Source organism: Camelus dromedarius, chromosome 19 (genome assembly GCF_036321535.1).
Source record: "Camelus dromedarius isolate mCamDro1 chromosome 19, mCamDro1.pat, whole genome shotgun sequence".
In the NCBI taxonomy this organism is placed as follows: Eukaryota; Metazoa; Chordata; class Mammalia; order Artiodactyla; family Camelidae; genus Camelus; species Camelus dromedarius.
The window spans coordinates 24,980,699-25,007,544 of record NC_087454.1 but is presented as its reverse complement, the minus strand read 5'-3'; the positions used below and the strand labels follow the sequence as shown (position 1 = coordinate 25,007,544).

Sequence of the window (26,846 nt, the reverse complement as noted above, 5' to 3'; positions counted from 1 at the left end):
GCAGCAGCTGATGTGCCCGACAGATGTCTATTGACAGGAAACTAGATCAGTGGCATCTCTTCATGGGGATGGGTAATTGACAAGTGACAGGTTGATTAGTCAGTGACATTTGACCCACAGCTTCTATTGCTTGTGATGACTGACTTGCTTTCCTAGTCACTATCCGAAGGAGCCCAGTGATTCTGAGTCAACACCTAGAGGGAGAGCATGGCAGAGCCGAGTGACTAACATTTTCTCCGTCTGAGAGGGAGGAGGTCTGGCAACTCTGGAAGCCCTTCCTCTGGGCGCCCAGTCCCAAAGTGCACTGACTTTAAACGTTCAGGTTTCTTTGTAGAGGATGGACACCAAAGGCAGAGGTCTCAAAGATGAATTATCTTGATCACTGAATTCTTCATTCCCAAGAGAGGACAGAATTATTTTGTAGATGAGATTTCTTTTGTTGGGCTGTTTTCATCCACAGAAACCATTTCTTCCTTTCCTGAGCATTTACCCTATGGCTGGGTGGGCAAGCATAGCTTCTCTCTTGACAGACGATGCCCACAGCTCACCACAGTCAGTGGGAGCCTAATCCTACTGGTATGTCTAGTACTAATAAATACCCTCGTGGTATCCTGGAAAGGCCGACTTTGAAACATGATCTCTGACCATCTCCTCCTCTCCCTCATTTTCATTCATTCATCCAACAAACATTTATGGAGCCTTTTGGGCCTTTTACTGTGTGCCAGGCACTGTTATAAACACTGAGGATACAACATTGAATACAGAAAACAAACATCAGTGCTCTCATAGAACTGATACTCTTGCTGGGCAGGGGTGGGGCAGTGGCGAGTCACCAGTAAACAACACTATTTGTAGTATGTCAGGTATTTCAGAGATGGAGTCATCAGGAGGGAGGACTAGGGGTGAAGTTTTAGACTGAGCAGCCAGGGAAGCTTCACTGTGCAGAGCCTGAAGGATGGCAAGAGCAAGCCATTTGGGGACCTGGGGGATGAGCTGCCCAGGCAGGGGGCTGAGGCCCCCCGTGGTGGAGCACGCATGTCTGGCAGGTTGCGGAGCAGAAAGGAGGCCAAGGTGGTGCAGCAGAGGGAGAGGGGAGAGTCAGAGGCAAGGCGATGGAGGTAACTTTCAGGGAAGATAGCCCTCAGATGTTCTGTTGCTGTTTCTGTATTCAGTCATCATCCCACCCACCGCCACAAACCCATCCGAGTGTTTCACCAGCACCATTAGAGGAGAGTTTTCCTTGCTGAGGAGAGGAGGGGCAGAGCTGGGGAGGCGGTCCTGCCTTTAGAAGCCACCTTCTTTGTTCCTGACCTGCCTTTATCCAGCCACTCCCAGAAAAGAAACAGCAGGAGGCGTCCTAGGCCTTGCAGTGTACAGGAAACTCTCTCCCCATCTTCAACATTTCTTTCTCTTTCCCAAGAGCCAGAGCAGGCAGTGTAACTGGGAAATAAAGGAGTTTGTCTCCACTGCTGCTAGGTTTACAGGCACAGGGAAGGGTACTCATTTTATTTGAAAGAAAAAGAAACTGCCTGGAATGTGCCTAAAAAGCGGGTAACTGAGTAGTAATTACATCATTTTCATACCATTTTAAAAACATTAAAATTTAAATAACAGGAAATCTTCAGGGGTCTGACCACATAAAAAGACCAGGATAGAGTCATAATAACTAACCAAATCTACCTAATGTCTTAGTTTATAGTCCCTCTGTCGCCTTAGTTTAAGACTTATTATCTTTCTACTTGCTAATCATGATTTCCTTTTAAGTGTTTTCAGGTTAGTATGAGAACTCACAACATATGCTGTGCATTAAGCACACCTATCACCCAGTCTTTTTCAGCTAATAAATGACAGTGCTTTGTTGAAATCCTAATTATAAGATAGCCAATTAAATTAACAATACTTACATTAGCTTGAAAATGACAGTTTTGTAATTGATATGTGCAATACTGTGAGTAAAATACCCACAGTGCTTTAACTAACCTAATTGTGAGTAAGTAGGCTGTTGGAAGATGAAACAGCACAGATAGATGCAACTAAGTAAACCATGGTCTCTCCAGGTGTTATGAGGATTAAGGAGTTAATGACTAAATATTTTTAGTTCCTCAGTTAGAAAATGTTATATGAATATATTATGTTAGAACAAAATGATCTAGCCTAAAGTATGTGCTTGGTGGGTATTCATAATCTCTTTAGTCTGTGGAGATGAGGTTTTTATTTTGCAAGAGGAAAAAAACCAGTTCTACAATTTACAAAAGTTAATCTGGCACAGAATTTCTGAACCACAAATCAGTTTATGTGTTGCAGTTATTAAGCATAGATAAAACAAAGCAATAGCAAGTTGATCCTTTTTTAAAAAAAATTAGATAAGTCTCTGTGGTCCTTATTCATCACGGCTTAGTTTTTCTTCTCTGTGAGCTGTTAAGCTCATGCCCAATTCAGCTGCCTTTTCACTGTTGTGTGGCTGCAACCATTCTAGATTATCTATTCAGTTTGTAAATTACTGAGACCCCGTTTTGATTGCTATTTTTCCTTTTTCCCACTGCTGACCACTTGCTAAACTGTTGCTCCACTTCCTTCCCAAAGGATAGGCGCGGGAAAGGAAAAGAGGAATCTCAAACCATTCAATTTTATGTCCTGTTTAATATCTCCAAATGAAGGTTTAGTCCATAAGGGTGGGGAGAGGAATGGAAGCTAATGACTCAAATGATGTTCTGTACTTATTTGAGTATTTTCTACATCTGTGCTGTCCTCAAGTTCTTATAGGACCACAGATAATGTCGAGTTGAAGTCAGTGATTGTAGGATTGAGGTGGACTTGGGTCTTCGCAACGATTTCCAAGTGCCTGGTACATACTCTGTGCTGTGAGTACTCAATAAACACTCATTGACTGAGCTGACAACATAGTATGTTAGTGCAACTAAAGGGAGTTCTATCTATCAACTAAATTGGACATCATATTTGCTCAGTGTCTGATCTAAGTGTATGTGAGGAAACTACTAAAGATCTGGCATCTCCAGTAAATGACTAAGATGGAATTCTGGTGTTAGGCACTGACACGCGCACAGGTGAGGACGCTGGCCTCACATTCTGGGCGGCTTCCATTTCATTGTCTGAGTGATGCACAGGCAGGCACACACTTACTTACATTAGGACAGTCTTCTTTGCAGCCTAGAGAGCTAAAATTCCCCTTTTTGTAGTCTAAAGAATACAACAAACATCTAAAACATCCTTTGGCTTGGATTAAGATTGCCTATAATTCTAGTCACAATTGGAAAGATATTTTACAAAATTTGCTTCATATCAGTCATGTTAAGCATCGTCTGTCACAGCCCTGAAACAAGGAATTCGTCCCTGTCTCGCTGATTCATGATTTATTTACCAAACATTGTTTCTCTCACAGCCTATCTGCATCGCACTAAAGTCTTCTCTTATCACCTTCAGAACTCTGGTTCCTAGAAAAATTGTTGAATAAAAAATTATATCTTTGGTTCTCAGTAGATGCTAGAGTCTGAACTTTGTGAACACAAAGGGGACCAGAAATGCTAGAGCCTGGAAACAGAGAGCAGAATGGGGGAATGGTGAATGTGTCTCAGCCAGTTCCATCCTAGAGGCATTTCAAGACCAGGAAGTATTGCTATGGCAACTAAATTGCTTGTTAAAAATACAGGAGAGGGCCTAGAATTCAGATGTTCTTTGGAGAAACAGGAAAGGTTAAATGCCCTCCCTACCAAAGTGTGTGTGTGTGTGTGTGTGTGTTTAATTTACCTCACATCAACTGTTCATCTCTCTTGATTAGAGAACTTGACAACTAGTCGTCATAAAATACAGCTGAACACATGAAAGGAAAAATCCTTTCAGTTTTCAAAGATTAACCCATCAAGAAGACATTTTTACAGAGGGTGTCAGTCCCATTTGACCCAATATTTTATGCATAAATGTATATTTAATAATTATCCAGAATTGTTATTTGAGACGCCTCTAAAACAAATGCTCACTTTACCAATAGTGCTTTACACAATCATTTTAAAAACCAGAATCATTCACCTTGGGAGATCAAATGAATGGCAAGTATTAACCTCCTTCTGTGGTTTTACTTTGGTAGCTGTTTTACACACTGCTCCCCCGGGATCACCTTTACAGGGTCACAGAAGTGTGGCTGTTCTCGTGAGGGCTAACAGAAGCTTAGGACTTTCAGCAAATTGACCGAAATTTCTACATATTTAATACATCAGATTGCTTGAATCTATCTTCTGAGTATTAAGTAAATGAAGCTATTCTGAAACCTGATGAAGGGTCACAGTCATTTAAGAAACTAGTTCTTGAATTAATCCAGAACAGTAATCTATCTTTGAAAACTTTCAATTCTCTGGTACTCTTAAATCAGAAATCTCTGATTTTTTCCCCCAGGAGGCCAAATTTGTCACCTTGTAGGATGCTTTTGGTGCATCTTGGTAACACCTGATGTCAGTGTATCTCTCCCTCCCACCTGACTCCCAAACTCCACAAGCTTGGCCCTTTGTAAACTGGTAACCACAGAGGTACTTGACCAAAACATTCTTGTATCTCTAGTTAGAAACAAGTGGAAGTACTGAAATCAAGAAAAACTGCCACCACTTCTTTTTGCTTCTTCCATGTCCATTCACCCCCATTCTTTATCCTCCTCTTAGGAAAAGTGATTATGATGACAGGCTGGTTGGTGCCCCTCAAGGACTCCTTTCAGTAACTTTCCTGGACACTCAGGGCCTCAGATCCTGCTGAGGAATCATTTTTCTTTTTTCCTGCTGTGTTACCTCTTTCAACAATGTATCAGATTCAGTATAAGGAATATTGGTTACATAGATAAGTGCAGAGTGTGCTTTTACTTCTGCCTGGACTTTTTTTCCTTGTGCCCTTAAGAACTAACAGTAAAGATCCTCTTTCTTCCCTTCACCTTATGATGTCTGAAACTGTGTCCCTCAGTGATTATAACATTACCAGCCTTGCCACATTATCCTTTTACTGAAACTGAGCACCATTCAAGATTGTTTAGATTTTCCATACAATTTAATGGTCCTTTTAGTTGCTGTGTTTTTCAGTAGTTCTGGAGTTTTAGCTGCTTCACTGTCTCCATTTAAGATGTGAAGATACTATTGTATGACTTTACTTCTCTCTCTCTCCACCATGAACATGGTGATATAACTGGTACTAAAACTACCTTCAAAGGTTCTAATTTGTTGCACAGTCCTACAGAGCCTCCTACGTCCGTAAAAAGAAAATGAGAGAAGGTATTGGACCTTCTGGTTCAACCCACCCTTAATTTCCTAAGATTGACAACATTTATTTTTATTACTAGCCCTCATTTGCTCCAAAGGAGTTTGCATTTGGGTTGCATTTGGCTGCAAATAACAAAGAACCTGATTAAGAAAGACTTTTTAAATGTTTTAAAAAATATTTTTTGTTTTATTTTGCTTTTGTTTATTTGTTTGTTTTTGGTCTCACATAAGAAAAAGTCTACAGGTGGGTGGCTTCTAGTATTGGTTTTGCAACCCAGTGAGCCTCTTTGATTTTCTTGGTCTTTTCTACCTCTATTTTTGCCTCAGAGAAACAAGAGAGCCGCTACGGCTTTAACTACCATGTTAAACTTGGGCAGGAATAAGGAGAAGGGCAAAGAGGTAAAAGGATAAAGAGCCCTGCCAGCCAGATCTGTCTCTTTTTATTAGGAGAAGCCGAAGCTTTATTTGAAGCCCCACCTAGCTGACTTCCTGTTAGTTATTAGGTAAAAGTATGTCATGCAGTCAGGCTAGCACGCTTGGCAAAGACACTGAGGGTCATGGTAAGGAGTTGCCTCATCCAGTCATCAACTCTGCCACAGAACCCTACCCCCCACTGGACATTTCACATCTACTTTGAAATTTTTATCAATCTCTGTATTTCATGTTTTGAGTTTTTTTTTTAACAGCTTTATTGAGATATAATTCATATACCATTAAATCTGCTCATTTAAAAGGATCTAATTCATTAGGGGTTTTTTTTTTTTTTCATTTTTTGATGCCCTCTAAGCCTACAGCTTCTAGATGTATTCAAAACATTAAAATATAATAATTGTAGTTTATATTATTCTCAGCTTCAAAAAATATTCTGTAAGTTAAAAATCTGTATCTGCTTACTGAGTAATTCTGATCCACACAAGAAGCATTTCTGATTTTATGTGTTTGATTTCTTATTTGTGAAATTTACCTCTTGAAAGTTTCTGTTATAAACCACTAACATTTAACTTACTGTAACTGGTCTTTGTGTTTTACCAGCACAGTGATAATAGGTGTACCTAATGCAGTTTGGGAGGCAGACAAGATCCCAAGAGTCCTCAGAGTGATCAACAGGAGAATACATTTTGGGTGTGGTTTTACTCTAGTTAAGAATATTTTAAACATACCTGAATTTTTGTTAAAATTCATAATCTATATGGAATCTGTTAACCAGATGCATTTGATTAACCAAAATACCTATTTACCTAACCGGGTTATAGGGACTTGACTTTTCTTCTGTACATGTAAAGTTCTAATACCAGAAACTTCACTGCATATTCATGTTATTTTGTAATGGTAGATTAATTATGCCTAAAGTTTTGCTGGAAATAACATTTTCCATTTTTAAGATCTAGAATTAAAACAGTCATGCCCATCAGCCATAGAATGAAAAAAATACATTCAAAGACCCCTGACTTTCCAAGGGGATTTGGGCGATAACTGTCCGTTAAAGGCTGACCTCCAGTCTTTTCCTCCTAAGTTCTTGGAATGTGATATTTTGTTCTGTAAGATTACAGTGAATGTTTCTGGTTTTTTGGAACATTCGAAACAAGAAGTACAGTGAGTGGGAGGGTGAGTGTAGCAATACCACGATAGATCCTGGGAGAAGAAATTAAAATACCCTCTGCTTTTCCTACCACTTGGTGTCTTCCCCTTCCCCATTTCACTCCTTCCCCAAACTGGTCAAAGCATTTGGTTCCTTTTAGGGGAGATGCTGATCAGATGGGTGAGTTTGCAGGAGTGAGAGTAGGCCACAGTTCAGTGGAATTGCTTCTTATGCCTCTTGTCTTCTACTGGGCCCTAAGTAGCATGGGCTAGGACAGATTCTGCTAGAAAGAGGCCCTGCCTTCCCTCTTTGTTCCTGCCTCTCCCCGATCTCTCACTTTTCTCTTTGGTCCTCACAGCAAGCAGACACATTCTTTGCTTTCCTTGGGCATTCTTACTGCCACTTTTATCTTTCAGGGCAGCCAGAGTAAGGTTATTGCCTCAGCCCAGAGATAGCTCAGTGTAGGCAGCAGGGGACCATGATCTCTCCTGCGACCACTCTGTTTTAGTGGTATTAGAATGTGTATTAGTTGATCCTTCCTTGAATCGTAATGGTAAGAACCAAGAGTAAGTTTTGGGTGTAGAAGAAGGGACAGAACAGGCCTCCTAGCTTACAGTGGTTGAACCGATTCAGGCATAACCTACTTGGGAAAAGGGAGTGCTCTATGTCCTGTGCCTTTTACATTAGAGTTTTGGGCCGAAAATTCTACTAACAACAAAATACCCCTTTGCTTCTCACTTGCGAGGACTTCCCTTGGCATGTACTTACCTCAAGAACCTTGTGGGAAGGGGTAGTTGTGGTCTAAGATAATGGATCTTGTTCCAAAGTCCCTGATGTCTAATGCATACCCTTGTCAGTTCTTTTCTTGATGTCTAACCTCCTGTATTCATTTCTTCCCTGAGGTTTAAAATAATAATAAAGCATCTGTAATCAAGTAGTGTTTTTATTAGGAAATTCATAGCAGTCCTATTAGAAATAGATAAAGCATTATCGTAGAGAATTGTTTGAGAGTTGGCATTAACCTGGTAAACAATATTGATAATAGCATTCTTGGTAGAACAGGTAAATGGCTTTGTCATGATTGTGTTCACTATAGTGAGATCTTAACTGTCTATTTTGGACTCAAAGAAAAATTAGAGAATTCATGGTGATTATGTGGAACAATTTGGGAAGAATATGTTAAATAGAGTCACCAATTTAAAATTGGTTTTATTAAGGATTTCAAATGAGTAGTTTTGTTAAAACACTAAGCACTCTAAGGTTTTTATTGTTCTGTGGTCATAGCCCTGGTCAGGTATCTTATAAGATGCTTTTTATAATCACAGTGCTGGAGAAATAGCAGAGAGATTGATCCTAGAAATGTGTTTTCTCCCAGTAGTGACCAGTAAACAGCACTGTCTCCCTAATTGGTGTGGTTTAGTCTGTGGTGTCATCTTCGTCTCTAACTGATATATTATTATTTTATTGCTGTTGTATTAACTGCCTTATCACGACTATGTAACTTGTGTGTGTGTTGTTGTTTATTGATTTTAAATGTCTCTGTAACTTTTCACCCTACCCTACTACTTCCGTGCTCTTTACTAGAGATCTGGAGGCTGGTGATCATGACTGTGGAGTTTGGGACTGTAGCTCCTGTGCACGTCATTGGTTCCAGGAATAGAGAGGGTTTGGGAATGGTTTTCAGGTTTTCAATTTTAATTGAAACTCTTTCTTTTTCTTCCATTCTCTTTCTCTCTCTCCCCGCTTTTCCCATTTCTTTTCTTGTTCTTTGATTCTTAGCAGAAATATCAGATATTTGGGGTGAAAGGCAAGCCAAGAATCATCAGTACAGTTGTTACATAACAAAGATGGGATTCGGACTACAGCAGAATCTAAACTCTCCGTGTGGAGTTTGCTGCATGAAAATCTGCTGAAACACTTTCAACAGAAGAAAGAGATTTTAGACATTTCTGGACTAAGCTTAGCCTTCAACTATACCTTTATTTCTTACCTTGGTGAAAAGCTTCAGTTTTCTGTCTATTCCTGGCATTGGCAAAGTTTTTCCATAAAGGGCCAGATAGTAATTTCAGACTTTGTAAGCTATAGTCTCTGTCACAACTGCTCAACTCTGGCAAGAGGGCATGGCTGTGTTCCAATAAAACTTTACTTACAAAAAAGGCACCATGGGTCAGTCTACCAATGCTCTGTCTGTTCAGCTCCTTTCCTCACTAACAGCTCTGGTCCAGATAGGTGAAAGGCAAGAATCCATTTGCCTTTCATGGTTTCAAAAAAATGTGAATAATAATATTTATAAGCCTGTTACTAAAAGGAATAAATATTAATATCAGCATTGAGTTTGAGGTTAAGATACACAGCATGACCCAGTGGTTCCTGCTGTGTTCTGGGGGGATGGCCTTGGGGACTGCCACAGTAGGAGGTCTGGCAGGTGAGGCTTCAGCCCCAAATCTGCCCTTAAGAGCAGCTCTACTTTTATCTGTTATGGATATTGAGGTCCTTCTAAGGCAATTGTTTGTAAAAGGGGTTCTGTTGCTAAAGAATACTTTTGAATATATTGGTTTATAATTTTTGCGTTTAGTAAACACCTTTTTATGATGGATGCTTTGTAAAAAGTACCAAAGGATGTATCATGTATTACTTTGTAATTAAAAGCAAAAACGATTAAAGAAAAAAGGAATCACAGATCATCCAAATGAATCCATCTCCCTGTATTCCCTACCCTCACACCCCGTTTAACAGAGTATAAATCTGAGAGGATGAGGCTGCAAGATAGAGGCAGAGTTGGACTCTGGCCCCGTCTGCTGCTGCTGCTGCTGCTGCCGGTTATACCATGTTGCCTTGGGATGTCCTTGTGTCCATCAGAGGCTAAAGGAGAGTTAGTGGAGCCCTTTGTGGTCCTAATAGGCTAAGGAGATAACTTGATCCAGAACGTCACTGAAACTACACTGTTTTCTTCTTCCTTGCTCACATTCATTCTTTCTTTGACCTGCAAGGAGTCCCCAAGCTCCTGAATACCCCCCAAGCTATTAGGGTACAAACTGTGCTTACAGCCAGAACAGTTCCAGCACCAGTTGCTTGGAAGTTACCCCAGGGATGTCTCCCAGCCCCTGATATTTAAATATTGATTGTCTGAAGAGTGTTAGTTATGACAGTCCTTGTGTGTGACTCAGACCCCTGCTTTAGCCAGGTTCCCTTCTGCCCCTCAGCATGAATCTCAGTGTTGAGTCTTAACAAGTCGGTACCAGAGTGGAAGGATCCTGATAAGTCTGTGATCTCACCACCTTGGGCATGATTCCTTCCCTGGTTTGTGAGGTTTTTCATCCTTTCTGACTGTACCTTTCTGAGTAGGAGTCAGAGCAATGACAGAGAGTGGGCTGGGGTTGTGTGTGTTTGTGTGTGTTTGTGTGTGTGCACGCATACGCTCACACTGGGTGCCTTCGTGGTACCAGAACTGTGTTCTTGGATTGCTGTGTAGGTCCTATCAGCCAAACAAGAAGAGAGTAAAAAGGGGTCCAACAGATTGAGCTGTGGGGCCCAGGGGAGATAAATGTTTGTTCTTCTTGATGAGGAAGGCTAAGCCAGATGAACAAAAGAAACAGTGTAACTCACAGAGCGCAGTATTCTAATGAAGCCGCATGCTGTGCTTGAGTCAAAGTGGCAAGGTCTAGCTGCAGCAGGGCCTTAGACAGATGTGAGTGATTTATTCATCTCTGTCTCCTTCACTCAGATTTTCTCCTTTCAGCCATCCAATATCCATCACCAGAAAGCCTGGTTTCTGTACAGGAGTTTACCCTGGTAGCTTGCCTGGAATACATTTTGCAGGATTAGTGTACATGGCATGGAGACTGGCCCCTGTGCCCAGCACACTCTGGTGAATATTCATGTCGGCACCTGGAAGGGTTATTTCTAAAAAGGCGACTCGTGTGGAATACATTCCAAAGAGGGCTTGTTTTTCTCTTGTCTGACGATCCTTCAACAAACAAACGTGGGAGGGAGGGGGAAGCTTCTCTGCAGTTCTGGTGAGTATGTATGAGATAGAAACTGCACCCTCACATCTTCTGCAGCAGCGGGAGACCCCTCCCCACTCAAAGTCTTTGCGGTCCTCCCACTCTGGGGCAACAGCATAGGTGATTCCAGAAAAAAGTTGGCAACTGCCCATTTAGCCTTTGGTCCTGTAACCCACACCAGTTTGATTTAATTATGGCTGTTTAGCAGTTAGAAAAGTTAGAGTTATTAATGTTCAGTTGCAAACGTTTGAATTAAAACTTCTGATCCCAGCTTTGAAGACCTGGATCAAGAAAACTGTACTGAGTGGCCAGTGATCAAAAGAATTCTATTGAAAAACATAATTAGCCATTTTTCCCTCTAGCTGTACAAAGAATTTTACATAAAATCTCAGTTTTATCTTGCTTTTTGCCGCTCTTCAAAAGATTTATCACATGGTTACATACTAAATTGATTAATTATCTTTTGTTTACAAGTACTTATCATAGTTAGCATGCACACTTTTGCATGTTGGTGGAGAAGATGTTATTATTAGTCTCATTAAGATTGTCTTTATTTTAATGGTAAAGCATGTGCCACATGGAGGATTATGATTTGTCAGATACCTCAGACTTCAAATAGAATAACCTACTTACTCAAAATGTTTAAATTTTATAGTGCTTGCAGCTTGATATAGTTTTATTGTCCTGTTTTAGAGGGTAGTTGTTTCCATGTGAAAGCCTTCACAGAAAAATTCCATGAAGGAAGTTCATTAGAGAAGGGACTTAAATGGAGGAAATTCAGACCAGGTGAATATGAGAGAGAACGCAGGCGAGCATCTCACTGTGTGGGACCTAATGGAGTAAGTACGAGACTTGGGAAAACGGCACCTCGGCAGAGAGAAGGCGGATGAGCCAGGGCCAGCACAGGCGGCACTGCTGAGGGAGCACAAGGGTCTGGATTTGATGGGCAAGGGTTTTAAAATCATTTTTAGCAAGAACTCAGGACTTTGTAGATTGTGCCCTGTGAGGAAAAGATTCAGAGCTGGAGCCAAGGTTGAAACCCAGATCTGATCTGGGTGAAAGGTCAGGCTGATAAGAGAGAGCTGTAGGAAGATAGCACTGGCAGTGTTCAGAAAGACCAGAGAAGGGATTCAGTGAGAGCAAAATAAAGAGATTACATGACAGAATAGGAAGAGTTTGCCTGGTAGTTCATCCCTGCTGGAATGTTCTCTCTCCTTCCCACCTTGTTTTGCCCTTCTGTTCTCTCCCTTTATCATCAGGTTGAGAGAATACAGAGATCTGCTTGTAGCTAAATTGTGAGTTCTCCCACAGACATGGATTCCTATGAAAACTTGACCCAGTGGACTGAAAAGGAGCTGTGGAGCTTATTAAATTTCTCTTTGGCTCTGCTTCTTGTACTTCATGGGCTGTGTGTGTGTGGGCACATACTAGCATGTGGTCAGAGGAGAGGCAGGAGAGGAGCTCAAGAGATGAAATAATAGAGTTGATCATTTCATAAATTATTTGTTAAGTGAGACTCTCCAAAATGGCATGGTGGGGTGGAGGACTGGTTGGGGGTGTTTTCATATTGAAATGCAAACTCAGTCTGTGGAGCATTAAAAGATGCTATGCTGGTAACTCATCGTGTGGGAAGAGTGATGTATCTGTAGTTCTCTCTCCTTTCCATCACCCTTTCCCATCCTGTCTGCTTGTCTCCTTCTGTTCAACTCAGTAGAGCTGACGATCTGTAAGGCATCGTGCTGGGGACTACAGGGAACACCAAGACCACGAGCCATGTGTGGTCCTGCACTCTAGAAGCATGGCCAGGGCGGCTCCTGCTGCTTGGACTTGGTCCTGAAAGCAGAAGAGGTTGTGGGGTGGGGATTAGACCCTAGGTGTTACGCAGAGAACCTGGAACCAGGTAACTTTATGCCCCCTACCTAACTGGGGCCACTTTATTCCTCAGGAGTCAGAAATGTAAACTCCAAGAAGGAAAATCCCTAACACTGAGCTGGTAGATTAGTGAGCTCTGCACTCTCTAACATGCCCATCCCTTCTTCTCACCCTCCTGAGAATTTCATGGACAGGGAAAAGGAAAGCTCTCACAAATGCGTACAGCCTTCGGCTGTTAACAGAAGAAACTTGATTCTGGCCTTTTAAAATCACAGCAGCACCTGACATCCTTCCAGGCAAATGAAGCTGAAATAGAGCTGGACTTGCTATGTAGGGTCTGGGCAGGACCTCTCCTCTTCTGCCTCTTAAACGTCTTTTTTCTATCCTGGTGGTGAGTGAAATCGGGCCAATCTCACTAATCATGTACACACGTCATGATGAGGAAGCTGCTGAGATCAAGGAAGATGGTCTTGCTGTGGAGAGGGGAATTGATGATGCCAAATTTAAACACAGGGAAAGATCTGTAAAGGCCACATACCTGCTTAGTGTGTCACTGCCAAAAAGGTCTGTAATTTAGAAACTTCACCTTTTAACATATAACAAGACCATTTGAAATGGCTCCCAATATTTTTGATGCCAACATCTTGCTTAAGGAAAGGACTGTATTAAAAAGAGTCACCTTGAAATATAGAAGAAAATTGCTTTTCTTCTCCAGGGCTGTTTGGCCTGGACAAAATTTTATCTTATATCTACATTGAAAGCATAAAATGAAAGAATTGGCATCAAATTGAACTGAGTAGGATGAAATCTGGAGTGTAAGCCTTGGCCAAAACTTATTTATTAATAAAGGGTTTGCCAAGTGATTGAATAATCTGTAAAGGATTGCTTGGGCAGTGTAAGAAAATTAACCAAGTAACTAGAAAAATAGATTTGCATTAAAAGTAGGAAACATACTGATTATAAATTGGGGTTTTTTTCCCCAAATGTGATAATGTATGCGAAAACATTTTGAAACCGGTGAGGTCTGTGTGAATGTGAGGTAGGATTATGATCAGTTGTTCACTGTTCTTTCTGCACTCAGTACTTACTAAATATTGGCAGCTGCAGCCATGCTATTTGGTAATTTGCTGTCACTTTCTATGACATAACCTAAAACTTGAGATAAAAAGCTTAATCTCTCCAGGGAATGAAATGATTGTCTCAATTAGCTGTTAAAAGTTGCTAGTTTTGTATTGTCTCAAAGTTTCAGAAAATTTTGTCCCATCCAGCTTTCCATATTCTCCATTGGCATTTCTCCACTTTCAGATAACTTTCCTGGATTATACTGTATAAAATATAAAATTTGATGAGAGAAAAGGCCCCACCTTTCTTCCCCCTTTCTCAGTGAGCTGGCTTACACGTGCGGCCCGAGTGTTCACATCTCCTCACTTTCCTTCATCCCGAGGCCTCAGTGACTTAAACACAGAAGCTACATATGCCAGACAACTGAGATGAGAGCTCGTGCTCACTTTTTCCCTCGCCAGCTGCAGAAGAGAGTTATTAGCCAGTGTCATGATTTCTTCCTCGCTTAGAAAAGTCATCCTCTAAGGGATAAGAGACACTAAACACCAGCAGACAGTACGTAGGCTCTCTGATGTCCTCTGACAAAAGTATTTCCCACGTTCCCTCTCCATCTGGCCAACAGTCTGTATTTTCCTCTTCCTGCTGTTAGAAGAAAGCTGGTGACTCCTTTGCCTTGAGAGGTCATGGCCCATGTACAGGCAGAGCCCTGTGGTGGCCGCTTCCCGGGACTTCTTGTCTCTGGAATCTGCGGGGCAGCCGCCTGGCACATGTCACATGCTTTTGTTAAAACACTGTCTCTGGGTTCCCATCTCCTGCTGAATATCTCATTGTGGGCTCGCGGCCCTCCAGCAGCTCTTCTCAGCTTGACCCTGCTGCCCACCTGAGGAGGAAGCAACTTAATCGAACCCCATGACAGCCAACAATAGGACCCTGCTCATCTTTGGGAAAATCCCAGTTTTTCACCAGTAAAGTTGTAAAGTTCCTCTGGAGCTGTACTAATTCCTTCCGGCAGCTGTTACAGGCCTCCTTCTGTCTCTCAATAGTAGAGATTAGAATAGAGCCACTAATGTGATGTTTATCTTTCTGCTCTTGAGAAGTGATAACGGGACTCCTTAGAATGAAGTGAAAGCACTGGAGTTTTCCCTTGTGACCAGAACTTTAGCCCTTTCTCCCTCACCTTCATGTCCGTCACATCTGTTCTTCTGCTTCATGACCTCCGGTCCCTCTCTATTCTGAAAGGTAGTCAGCCCCTCTGACCCCACTTGACTCCTCAGCAGCCTGAAGTGGTAAATACTCCTACTGCCCCTCGTTTCCCTGACCCTGTGCTGTATCCTCCTTGTCACTGTCAGCCCTGCTTCCTCACCTTCTGTTCTGTTTTTGCCACTGCTGAAGAGAGGTATAAACCATGCCAATTGTTCCATCGTTGCAGAGTCCCTCCCTGTAGCAGGCTGGCCCCATGGAGCCTGTTCCAAAGCCTGTTTTGCCTTCCCACCCCATACCGCAGTCCTTCAACAAAGGATCCTCTTTCATATTTGAACAAAGAGATTGCTATCCAGAGTGAGCCTCCTTGTTCTTCACCTCATTCTTTCTCTGGTCCCGTAGCCATCATGTCATCACTGTCATCCTCAGCATCCTCATCGTGAGAACGTCTACTCTTTACTGAGACCTTTTCTGTCTCATGTACTGTGCTGGGAGCTTCTCTTAGGCTCTTTAGTTCTCAAGCTGCAGAAACCAGGTAAAGATGACTTAAGCCATAAATGGTGAGTTCCTTAAAATGATTGGGAGATTGCTCATAGAACATGAGGGCAGGAACTCTGGTGGCCCCCAAATCAGATGTTGGAATCCTGCCAGGAGCCCAGACAACCCTCCCACACACCATCTGTCTTCTTTGCTTCTCACTGCAGATGACTGTCTTTACTTCCTTGAGCCTCTGATGAAAGAAGGTCACTCCAGAATGTCTGCATTTTATCATCTCATTTTAAGTGAACAGAGCCAATTAAGCTAGAGTCTTATTACATAACTCTAAATTTTTGATACAAAATCTAATTGGCCCAGTAGGGGTCAGCCTGTCTTCCTATGTGCAGCCAGGTCTACAAACAGAGCATAAGAACCCCCTGCATACACCTCAAAGTTGGGCCAGAAACAATTCTCAAAGAGAAGAGTTACTATGTAATGGGCAGATATGCCAGAAAACAAAAACAGAATCCTCTGCTGCATAGACTGTTGCAGAGACTTATAAAATGTTAGAACTGGAAGAGCCCTTAGAAACCAATCAAATTTAGTCTTTTAATTTCCCGAAGGGTGAAACTGAGGAAGTAAGCAAAGTGACTTGCCTAATGTCACTTAGTCAGTACTCAGTAAATATTTGTTGAATTGTTGAACGGAAGACAGTTATTTCAAAAGAACTTAATTTCTGAAGATTTTCAACAAAGAATAGTCTGTACAAATTTTTTGAGGTCAAAAATGTCTCTGATTTTGACTGAGAGATTGGAGATGGATTTGATGATAAAGTATTATTGTATAACTAACATTTCGGCAGTTGATCTTCTGTTAGTTGTCTGTTTTTCACCGAAATGGGAAAACTCAGCAACACCAGCAGCTGTGACCCCTGGTCTTCCAGCAGAGTCTCCCACGAACAATGGGCAGTTAGAAACAGGCAAAGCAGACACTTACTGCTGGTCTAAAAGACACCAATTCAGTGGAGAAGCTGTTGATCTCAACTATTAAACGTCAGCCATTGTTCACAATCTGGTACAGAATTAATCCTTTAAGAAAGGGATTAAAAAAAATGCCATTCAGCACAACATAGTTTGTTATCGCATGCATAATGCAGACTTTCCAATTAGAATGCTATAATTTGGAAACTTTCCTCACAGACTGATGAGAGAGCAATTATTTTAAAGAAGGGAAAACTCAGTCCACTGGGTTTGCCTCAAGTCACTTCTGACTCAAGCCACAAAGACAAGAGTTTTGAAAACATATTCGTTATTGAATTTTGTATCAAAACACCAGCAAGGAGAGCAATTAGTTGCTGTAAACTGAACCCCAGTAATCAATGGTATGCAGCCAGCCAGAGCATTTATGGAAGATGTAAGCAAAATCACATCTGCTAATCAATTAAAAAAAGCCCAGCACTTCACTGCTTTTCAGGGGAACTCCACAATGAGAATAAGGAAGATGGAGGAGACAATATTTAACATCAACCAGGCATTTCACACCATGCTTGTTAGGTAGAGGGGTTTGTGGCCACTGCTAACACAGACCTGATCTGCATCTGTAGATCTTGGCTAGCAGCTTCCTTTATTCAGCCTCTTTTGAAAACGGCTTCTGATGTACGGAGGGAGGTGTATAGATGTCAGAGGTATGTTTACGGAGCTACTCTCAATTAAAGGCAGAAGGAGTATGTCTGTCCTGGGCCAGTTCACTGGGCATACCTTTTCTGGCAGATTATAAGTCAGAAGTATCTCTGTGTTGTTGCCAGTGCAGAGATACAGGAGCAGACTTTGCTGGCAGGGAAAGAAGTGAAGGGACTTGGTGGGCTTTACAGTTGTGCCTTATTAGAAAAAATTTCTCTCCATGGGAAAAAAGGAGATTGAGTCAATTTTTCCTTTAGTGTCCTTGAGCTGTGCTTGTTTTTTTTTCAGTCGAATCAGCAGAGGGGTTTTCATTCCTGGCTAAGCCTACATTCCAAGCAAATATACATCCTGGCACATGAACTAGAATCCCTCTTAAAAACTCCAAAGTGTAGGTGAGTCTGAGCCCTAGCTTGACAATTTGAGATCCATCGGTGTCCGTTTTCCACTCAGGAGTCACGATGACCCCACATTTCGAGTCCCCAGGGACTCTTTAATAGAGGAATAGAAAGGAGATGTCTCAACCAGAATGTGCATTTGGCTGCTCTTCAGGAAAAAGAATTTAGGCTGGGAGAAATTATTGAGGTAAAGATCGATAGACTAGGCTAATAAAAATTAATATCTTCAGCATGCAAACTGTGATAGGCATTGGGTTAATATCCTTTAAATATAGAGGGCATCTTATAAGTCATTAACAAAAGAATAAATATATGAAGAAAATGGGCAAAATGTTCAAGTCCAGTGAAAAGTAAAAAGCTGCAAATTAAAATAATGACATATATTTCATCTATCAAATTGGCAGTATTTTAAAAGATAATACACAGTATTGGTGATGATGCACAGAAACAGGCATTTTTATACATCACCTGTAGTGTGAATATAAATTGATACACTTTTTTAAGGGGAGAGGTGACAGGTGTGCAGCTGTTTTGTAATACATTTCAAGGCCTCACAAGCCCTGCTCCAGGAGTTTCACGTACAGAAACTTTCAAAGGCAATAACCATAGATTTAGCTTAAGAATGTTCATCACAGAATTTTCATAACAGTGCGATATTATCAGCTACCTAAGTGTCCAGTAATAAGAGCCTAATAAATTAGCCTCTTATTAATATATATATTTCTGATAATAATGACATATTATCATAGCTATAATTTATTTAATAATAAATTATCCTCTTATTACTGGACACTTAGATAGCTGATAATATATATTATATATATGAAATATAATAATAGTTCACGAAACTCTGTGGAACCAGTGCATATTATGAGGAAGAATATTTGATGATACCAAAAAAAAGATATTTATAATAGGTCATTAAGCAAAAAAGCAAGTTATAAACAATTTGCACCATGTGTATGTATTTACAAAATTACTGAAATTATAGGTGATCTTCATTTTATTTATTTTTATTTTTTATCTTCATTTTAAATTAATACTTTGCCCTGAAAGAAATTGGAGAACTTTATAGAGTAAGTTACTATGAGACACAATGTGCACAACTTTAAAAATTCTTTTAATCTGCTATTACTTCAAGAATCTCTACTAGAGTATTTATGAAACTTACTCATAATTGGTCTTCCTTTTATCTTCTCCATATCTCATATCCTTGAGGCAGTCTTTTTCCGTGAAATATTTCAAGATCTGATTAGATTCTATCACAAAAGGGACTGATTATTTTCATTTGGGTACACTGGTAGAAACACTAACTCATGATTATCCAGAAGGAGATGGATTATGATAAACCTGGCTCTCCATAAATAATCCAAAATTCCACTGGGCAGACAGCCTCAACAGCATCTCCCCAAAAGCCTGTTATCACAGGCATTAAATAAAAGGAATGGTTAATTATTTTGAAGTTTTTTCCTGGTTTTGATCTACGCTGGCAGAGTTATGAATGATTTCAACTTGGAACATGTATGGAACATACACCATAAACAGAGACCGTATGTTTGGAGTAGAATTTTTTAAAAAGAGACAAATCAACAATCTTTCTAAAAGTCTTATAATCATTCTGAGAGGCAGACAAACATAGAAGCAAAAATTACATTTTTTAAAGTTACTCAACATAAATATAAATTAACACAGGCTAACTGCATAAAAGTGCTGTGAGAGACTAGAGTAATATTTGAGGAAATGACTAATGAGGAAAATGATTCACTTTCTCATCAGGCACACTAGCATAATCTAAAAGGAGAATTATTGGACACTAAAAACAATAGAGTGGATTTCTGTCTGATTGATTCAGAGTACTTTGAGAGATTAAATACTCAGATGAGTTCAAGGGAGTCAGTAGTATACAGAGTATTATACATCTGTTTATGCTTTCCAAAAACCTTCTAACACTTTTCTCTACTTAAAAGAGGAATTCCATCATATTAGGTAGTGTGGATTAGTGTGGATTTCATCATTGATAGCAAACAAAATTGCAATTGAAAACAAGGAACAAAGGATAAGGGAAAGGAGAACACAGGAGCATTTCTCATCCTCAGTGATAGCTTTATAGGTGACACTAAACTGAATTTGTGGAAAGGATTTTCATTGATTGTAATTGCAGGATTAAGGAGAAATGATATGAAGTACTTTTTTAGAGGAATAGGTTGTAAACTATGACCCAGATACATAAACTGGGAGTAAAGGAAACATTTGACAGCAGATTATAGAAAGGGGCTTTGGTAAGGACACCAGGTTGGAACCCAGTATCCACTGTCACTAACTAAATTTAGACAAATTACTTAACAACTTTAAGCCTTACTTTCACCATGTATGTATAATTTGATGAGAATAATAATGCTTGCTAAGAGGATTTTTGGAAGGATTTAATAAGATAAATTATATACAGCATTTAATATAGGGCCTGGTACACAGGGAGCATTAAAGAAATATTGGCCATTATGATAATAATCATCATCATCATTATTGTTGTTACACATAATCTATTTGCTCAGCAGACATTCATTGAGTGTAGGCTCAACGTGTGAGACACTATGCCAAGTGTGGAAAAATGATAGGCACTGTCTTCAGGGAGCTCACTGTCTGTTCTGGCTGCTGGAGGAAACAGATGCGCACGACCAACTATAGAACAATAAGATAGATATCTTGTATAGGAGGGACGTTTGAGGCTGAAATTATAGAAAACAATGATCTCTCACCACTGTGGCACTATCAGAAACAAAATGCTGGACTGTAGTCTGATCCTGTATTACAATATTTAGATTCTTTTATAATTCTGTTCTTTTAATTGAGGAAAAATACATATACACAGTGCACAAAACCTTTACGTATAGCTTGGTGAATATTTCCGTGTATATAGCCATGTAACCACTACTAGATGAAAATCATTCCATTTCTAGCATCCTAGAAGTTTCCCTCACTCTTTCCCAGTCATTACTTCTCCTAGAGGAAACTACTATTCTGGTTCCTGTCACCATAGATAAATTTAGTCTCTGTTGATCTTCATTTAAGTAGAATCACATAGGCAATGCTTAGGTTCTTATCTGGGCTAAAAGGGGGCATAAGAAGGACCAAGAGAATCAATTTTAGGTAATAAGAAATTTTTACTTACGAATATACGTTTGCCTGTATCTGCCAATCAGATAATCTTACCAAAGCCATGCAGACATTTTGGTAAGAATGAGAAGGAACCTGGAAACATGATTAAGGTTCCTGGGGCATACTAGTTATTAAGTTAGAAAGCATAGATTCCCCCATGAACAGTGGACTCAAGGATGTTACCTTTGGTCAGCCCAGCCAACTGGAGATGAGAGCTGGAGGAGTATGGAGGGAGGATTTGGGGACATCTTCTCCCTGAGAAGCCAATCTGAATACCTTTGCCACTTGGAGGACAGAGGCTGCCCGGGATTGGGTGACTTGTGAAAATAAATACCTAAAGAGAGAAGCCTCTCACTGCAGACTGACTCTACCTTCTCCCATCATACTTTTGTTGGGGATTCACTTTTTCTCTTTAGTCCTGGAAGTGTGTGGGCAAAGGAGACAAGTAGGAGGGACAGACTAGACATGGATCCCCTCATGCCTTCAACCCAAGGAAACAGCCAGGAAGGACATTCACAGCATTTGTATGTTTTCTCTCTGTTTAGGTTATTACTGTGGGACTGTGATGATCGGAGCTATAGCTACTACGTTGAGGTTTCCACCAACCAGCAGCAGTGGACCATGGTAGCCGACAGAACCAAAGTCTCCTGCAAGTAAGTTACTTTCCTTCAGGAATTTTTGCCACTTTAAAAGATGGTCTTTCCAATGGGCCCAGAATGTTTCAGTGAAAATTCACAGAATCACCAAATTATATTCTCATTTGAAGGTTAAAACATTCTGATGAGCCTTTACTTTAGTTTTGACTCTTAAGTACTTGAATGAGAATTTACTTTAGATGACTGAAGACACTTTCCTTATTTTGTGGTTTGAACTTGACACTTAAAAATGGCACATATTTTCCCTTTTAAGTAGAGGGGGAAAAAGACACTTTCCATTTGCAATCCTCTCTGGAGCCCTCCCCCCACATCCCACCCTACTCCTTCAGGACTTTTTTCTTCCTTAGAAATTTTTGCTGATGGAATACATGCTTTAGTAGTATTCTCAGACTATAGCTTCTTCCCCACCCTCATCTCTGTGTTAGTTACACTGTTACCTAAACTAAGGAAAGTTTATCTTAGGTCTCCATAGGAAACAGGCATTTCATGCATATGGCGTTGGGGCTCCGTTTGAGCTTATCTGGTTGTAGGAAGCCAAGAGGAAGGATTCTGTGAGTTCTGACCAGCTGAGAATCACGCTAAGAATGGATTTAACCACTGCTTGATTAAAATTAACACATTTACAGCCTCCTAGAAGTTTCCCTCATACCTTTTCCCAGTCATTATCTGAAAAGAGCTCAGTGACTTTTTGTGTAGAGCCAGATTCTCTGGGAGGTAAGATAAAGCAAATATCTGAGAGTTTTGGTTTTTTTTTAATTGAGATATGATTCACATACCATAAAATTCACCATTGTAAATTGTACAATTGAGTGGTTTTTAGTATATTCACAGAATTGTGCCATCATCACAATCTTATGTTCCAAAACAGTTTCATCACCCCCAAAAGAAACCTACCCATTAGCTGTCTCCCTGGTTCTCTCCAGCTGCCACATCCCCAGCACCCAATAATCTACTTTCTGTTGCTGTGGATTCACATATCTTGGACACTTCATATAAATGGAATCAAATAGTATGTGATCTTTTGTTCCAGATTTCTTTCACTTAGTATAATGTTTTCAAGGTTCATTTGTGTTATAGCATGTATCAGTATTTTATTCCTTTTTATGATCAAGTAATATTCTATCATATGGGAATATATATAGCACATTTTGTTTATCCCATTTATCAGTTTATGAATATTGGAATTGTTTCTACTTTTTGGCTATTATGAATATTGCTGCCATGGACATTCCTGTACAAGTTTTTATATAAACATATGTTTTAGTTCTCTTGGGTATATACCTAGGAATAGAATTGTTGGGTCTCATAGTAACTCTGAGTTTAAGTTTTGAGGAACTGCCAAACTTTTCCACAACAGCTGCCCCATTTTGCATTCTCACCAGCAATATATCAGGATTTCAGTTTCTCTACATTCTTGTCAGTACTTGTCATTGTCTATCTTTTTGTTGATACCCATCCTAGTGGGAGTGAAGTGGCATCTCATTGTGGTTTTGATTTGCGTTTTCCTGATGGCTGATGATGTTAAACATCTTTTCAAGATTTCATAATAGCATTATTGATGGCTTGTTTGATGCCATGTCTGACATCCTCACCATTATTTTTTTTAATTGAAGTATAGTTGATTTACAATTTTGTGTTAGTGTCTGGTGTACAGCATAATGATTCAGTTATACATATATATGTTCTTTTTAATTATAGGTTATTACAAGATATTGGATATAGTTCCCTGTGCTATACATTAGGACCTTGTTGTTTATCTATTTTATATGTAGTAGTTTGTATCTGCTAGTCCTAAACTCCCAATTTATCCCTCTCCCCATTATTATTATAGTGATTATACAGCATATTTACATTGGTTAGGGTAACACTTGCTGCTATAACAAATAGTGGCTTCAACATGTCAGTGGCTTAACACCATAGTATATTTCTCAGTCATGGAACAGTCGATATAGGTGCTCCTTGTTGTCAGGTAGCTCTTCTGCATAGATGACTGAGGAGCCCAGGCATCTTCCTTCTTGTGGTTCTGCCATCATCTAGGGCCTCATCAGCATCATCTGCATCTAGCTGGCAGATGGGGAGAGAGCAGAGAGAAGGTCTACCTGGTTCTGAACAGGCTTGGTCTGGGTGTAGTGAACATCACTTCCACTTGCGTTCCACTGGGGAGAACCAGTTCGTTGCCACACTAGATGCTTGTAGGACTGGGACATGTAGTCAGTTCCTGGCTGGGCAGCTGCTTCTCAGTGGAGCACAAATCTTGTGGCCATCTCTACCATAGAATAAGAAAACTAACAATTATTTAGTAACTAGTATTCCTTTACTTTCATGTATTTTATCTCATTCTGTCTTGAATACAAAACACCTTGTGGGGTTTTGTCCTCACTTTATGAAAGAGGAAATGAAGAGCTCTTTCTGCTGTACCACAGTGTCTCCTAGTACCCAAAGCATTGCTCAACTAAACCAAGCCAGAGGGTGAAAACCGGGAAATGAAGTGATTCACTTACTTCCAACCTTTTTCAGAACCCTTTTTATATAGTAGGAAGGGGCTCATGAACAACCCCCATTTATCATTCCAGAGTCATTGCTTATTGGGTATACGGCTCATAGACCAGACCGTCTGTTTCCTCATCTTTTATACATGTCACTAGTTACCATCACCCATCTCTTCTGTCATTTTATGTGTTATAAATTGGATTCCTCATCTCTTTTATGTCCCTCTGCTGAAGATGTTATGCAGTTGGGTTTTCAACAAGAACTGGTTGACCACTGACAGGGTACATATCATAATGATTTTATACTTGTTTAAATGGGTTCTTTCTTGATTCAAAAACTCATTCACTCATTAGAGCATCTCCTAGTAGCTTTGCATTAAGTCATCAACATCTTTTTTTCCCTCTTTCTCATTTTTTGTTTCCATTAGTTGGTGGGTTTCAATAATTTAAATGTTTTTAACCTTGCATGTTAGCACTTAAATACTATAGCAGTTTAAGTGTTTTACAAATTAATAAACAAATATTAGAAAAATAAGAGTAGTAGCAAGAAGGCAAATGCCTGTTAACTTTCTAGGAATCAATGGAGCCAAAGATTATGATTTTATGCTTATAGGCATAACCTGAATCTGTTGTGCTTCCCATTTTTGAGGTTAGGTCTTAAGAGATATAATAGAAGATATGCAGATGATAAAAGAAGAAAGCCTTTCCTTTCTAACTGATGTACTCCAGAGCAGTCCTCAAGAGAGGATCCTATTAGCTTCGAGAATTGTAGTCTGTTTTTTTTATTGAAATAAAGTATGTGAGTCATGTTATAAGTGAAATTCTATAGGATTTTTAAAGCGCATAGCCCTGCCTCTTGATAGCATTCTACCCCTACTCAGGAAATTACAGGACAGATTTTTGCTGTCCTCTGACAAAGACCTAGGGAATGAGATTCTCTGATGTCTCCCTGGAAGTCCTGGGATGGGATAGTTTCCTTTATTGGTATACTAAGTGCTTTCTGCTACAGTTGGAGCTTATCTTGTTTTACTTTCAGGATAAAGGCTCATTTTCTATTAGATAACCCTGTTTTTATATTGACTGATTTTGGTTTTTTCCACTTTATTGAGGTATAAGTGATATGTAACATTATATAAGGTTAGGTTGTACAACACAATGATTTGATACATGTATATATTACAAAATGATCACCACAATAAGTTTACCATATATCATCTTACCTAGTTATGATTTTATTTCATATGATGAGAACTTTTAAGATCTGCTCTCTTATAACTTTGAAATATGCAATACAATATTATTAACTATAGTCATCATGCTGTACATTACATCCCCAGAGCCTACTTATCTTATAACTGAAAGTTTGTACCTTTTGACCACCTTCACCCATTTCCCCCACACCCCAGCTCTTGGCAACCATCAATCTGTTCTGTTTCTGTGAGTTCTTTTTTTTTTTTTTTTTTAAGATTTCACATATAAGTGAGATCATACAATAAGTTGTCTTTCTCTGAGTTATTTCACTTAGCATAGTGCCTGCAGGGATTATTCATGTTATCACAAATGTATTAACTGATTTTATAAAATTACTTCTTACCCCTCTTTTTTCACATCATCTATTCCTGTACCCTTTAGCTTTATTTCACAAGACTTTACATTGCAATCATTGGTTGCTTTTCTCTACTGTCTTCTAAATTGGTGAACCCTAAATACATGCCAGTATAGTAAGATACTAACATCAGCTTTTTTACTATAAATGTAAAACATGCTCATGGAAAATTAGTTTAAACAATTAAAAAAGATATAAGCGAAAAGTAAAATTTTACCTTCCTATCTTGTTTCATTCCTCAGAAATAACTACTTTTGACTTTTTCTTTTAAGTTTTTGTAACTTCTCAATTATAAATATTTTTATATCTCTGTTTATTAGTTTATCAACTATACTGACTCCTTGCTATAAAAAAAAATGAAGAATTTAGCTCACTTTAACGACTCCTCATTTTTTTGTGAATTGTGTTTTTCTTTTTAGTTCTGCTATTAATTACCTTTTAAAATTAAACAATATACTTACACCTCTATTTTTTGATCCATCAATTGTGGGCAGTATTTCTTGACTCCTTACTATGTTAAGGAAGAGATTACCCCCCTTACATTTCCCTCTGTCTCTCATCTATTAGCTGTCCCACCATATTGACATTGTGAAGATTTACGATATTTTCTTTTTTTTTAACTTAGTTAAATCTTCCATGTGTTGGCTATAAATTGATCCTGAAAAGGGAAAAACATTAAGAACTTATTATAATATTATGATTATATAAACATTGTTCACCACAGATCTGGTAATTCATTGAGTCTGTAGTGAGGGTGGTGCTGCTCTATGTCACTAAACTTGTGTCCCTCTTGGAAGAATTGTACTGTGTTCATATCACAGATTGGGTTTTCTTACAAGTGCTCAGAATTATTCCACAAATGATAAATAGCTTCATATTAGGCAACTTTTAATTTTCTTGGGAGTTCCTTATTGCCTCTTTTTCCTGTTACAGAAGCTTCTGAAGCATACTTGTTGTCCATTGGTTAATTATTTTTAACTGAAGTATAGTTGATGTACAATATTATGTAAGTTACAGGTGTACAATGTAGTGATTCACAATTTTAAAGGTTATACTCCATTTATGGTTATTGTAAAATATTGGCTATATACCACCCTGTGCTGTATACTATGTCCTTGTAGCTTATTTTATACATATTAGTTAGTACCTTTTAGTTCCTTACCCCTATCTTGTCCCTCCCTCTTCCCTCTCCCGACTGGTAACCACGAGTTTATTCTCTGTCTGTGAGTCTGTTTCTTTTTGTTATAATCACTAGTTTGTTGTATTTTAAGATTTCACATATAAGTGATAGCATACAGTATTTGTCTTTCTCTGTCTGACTTATTTCACCTAACATAATGCCCTCCAAGTCCATGCATGTTGCTGAGGATGACAATATTTCATCCTTTTTGTGGCTGAGTAGTATTTCATTGTGTATAT

General features: G+C 39.4%; 1 protein-coding gene across 2 annotated transcripts in view; it reads left to right on the top strand.

Annotated features, from left to right (window-relative positions):
- The window catches only part of BTBD9 (BTB domain containing 9), a 342,598-nt gene that overhangs the window by 255,453 nt on the left and 60,299 nt on the right, over window positions 1-26,846 (top strand). For both annotated transcript variants that reach the window (XM_064476456.1, XM_064476455.1), the window contains one exon: window positions 21,222-21,329. In XM_064476456.1, coding sequence (XP_064332526.1) covers window positions 21,222-21,329 — 108 coding nt within the window. The remainder of the gene's footprint in view (window positions 1-21,221; window positions 21,330-26,846) is intronic.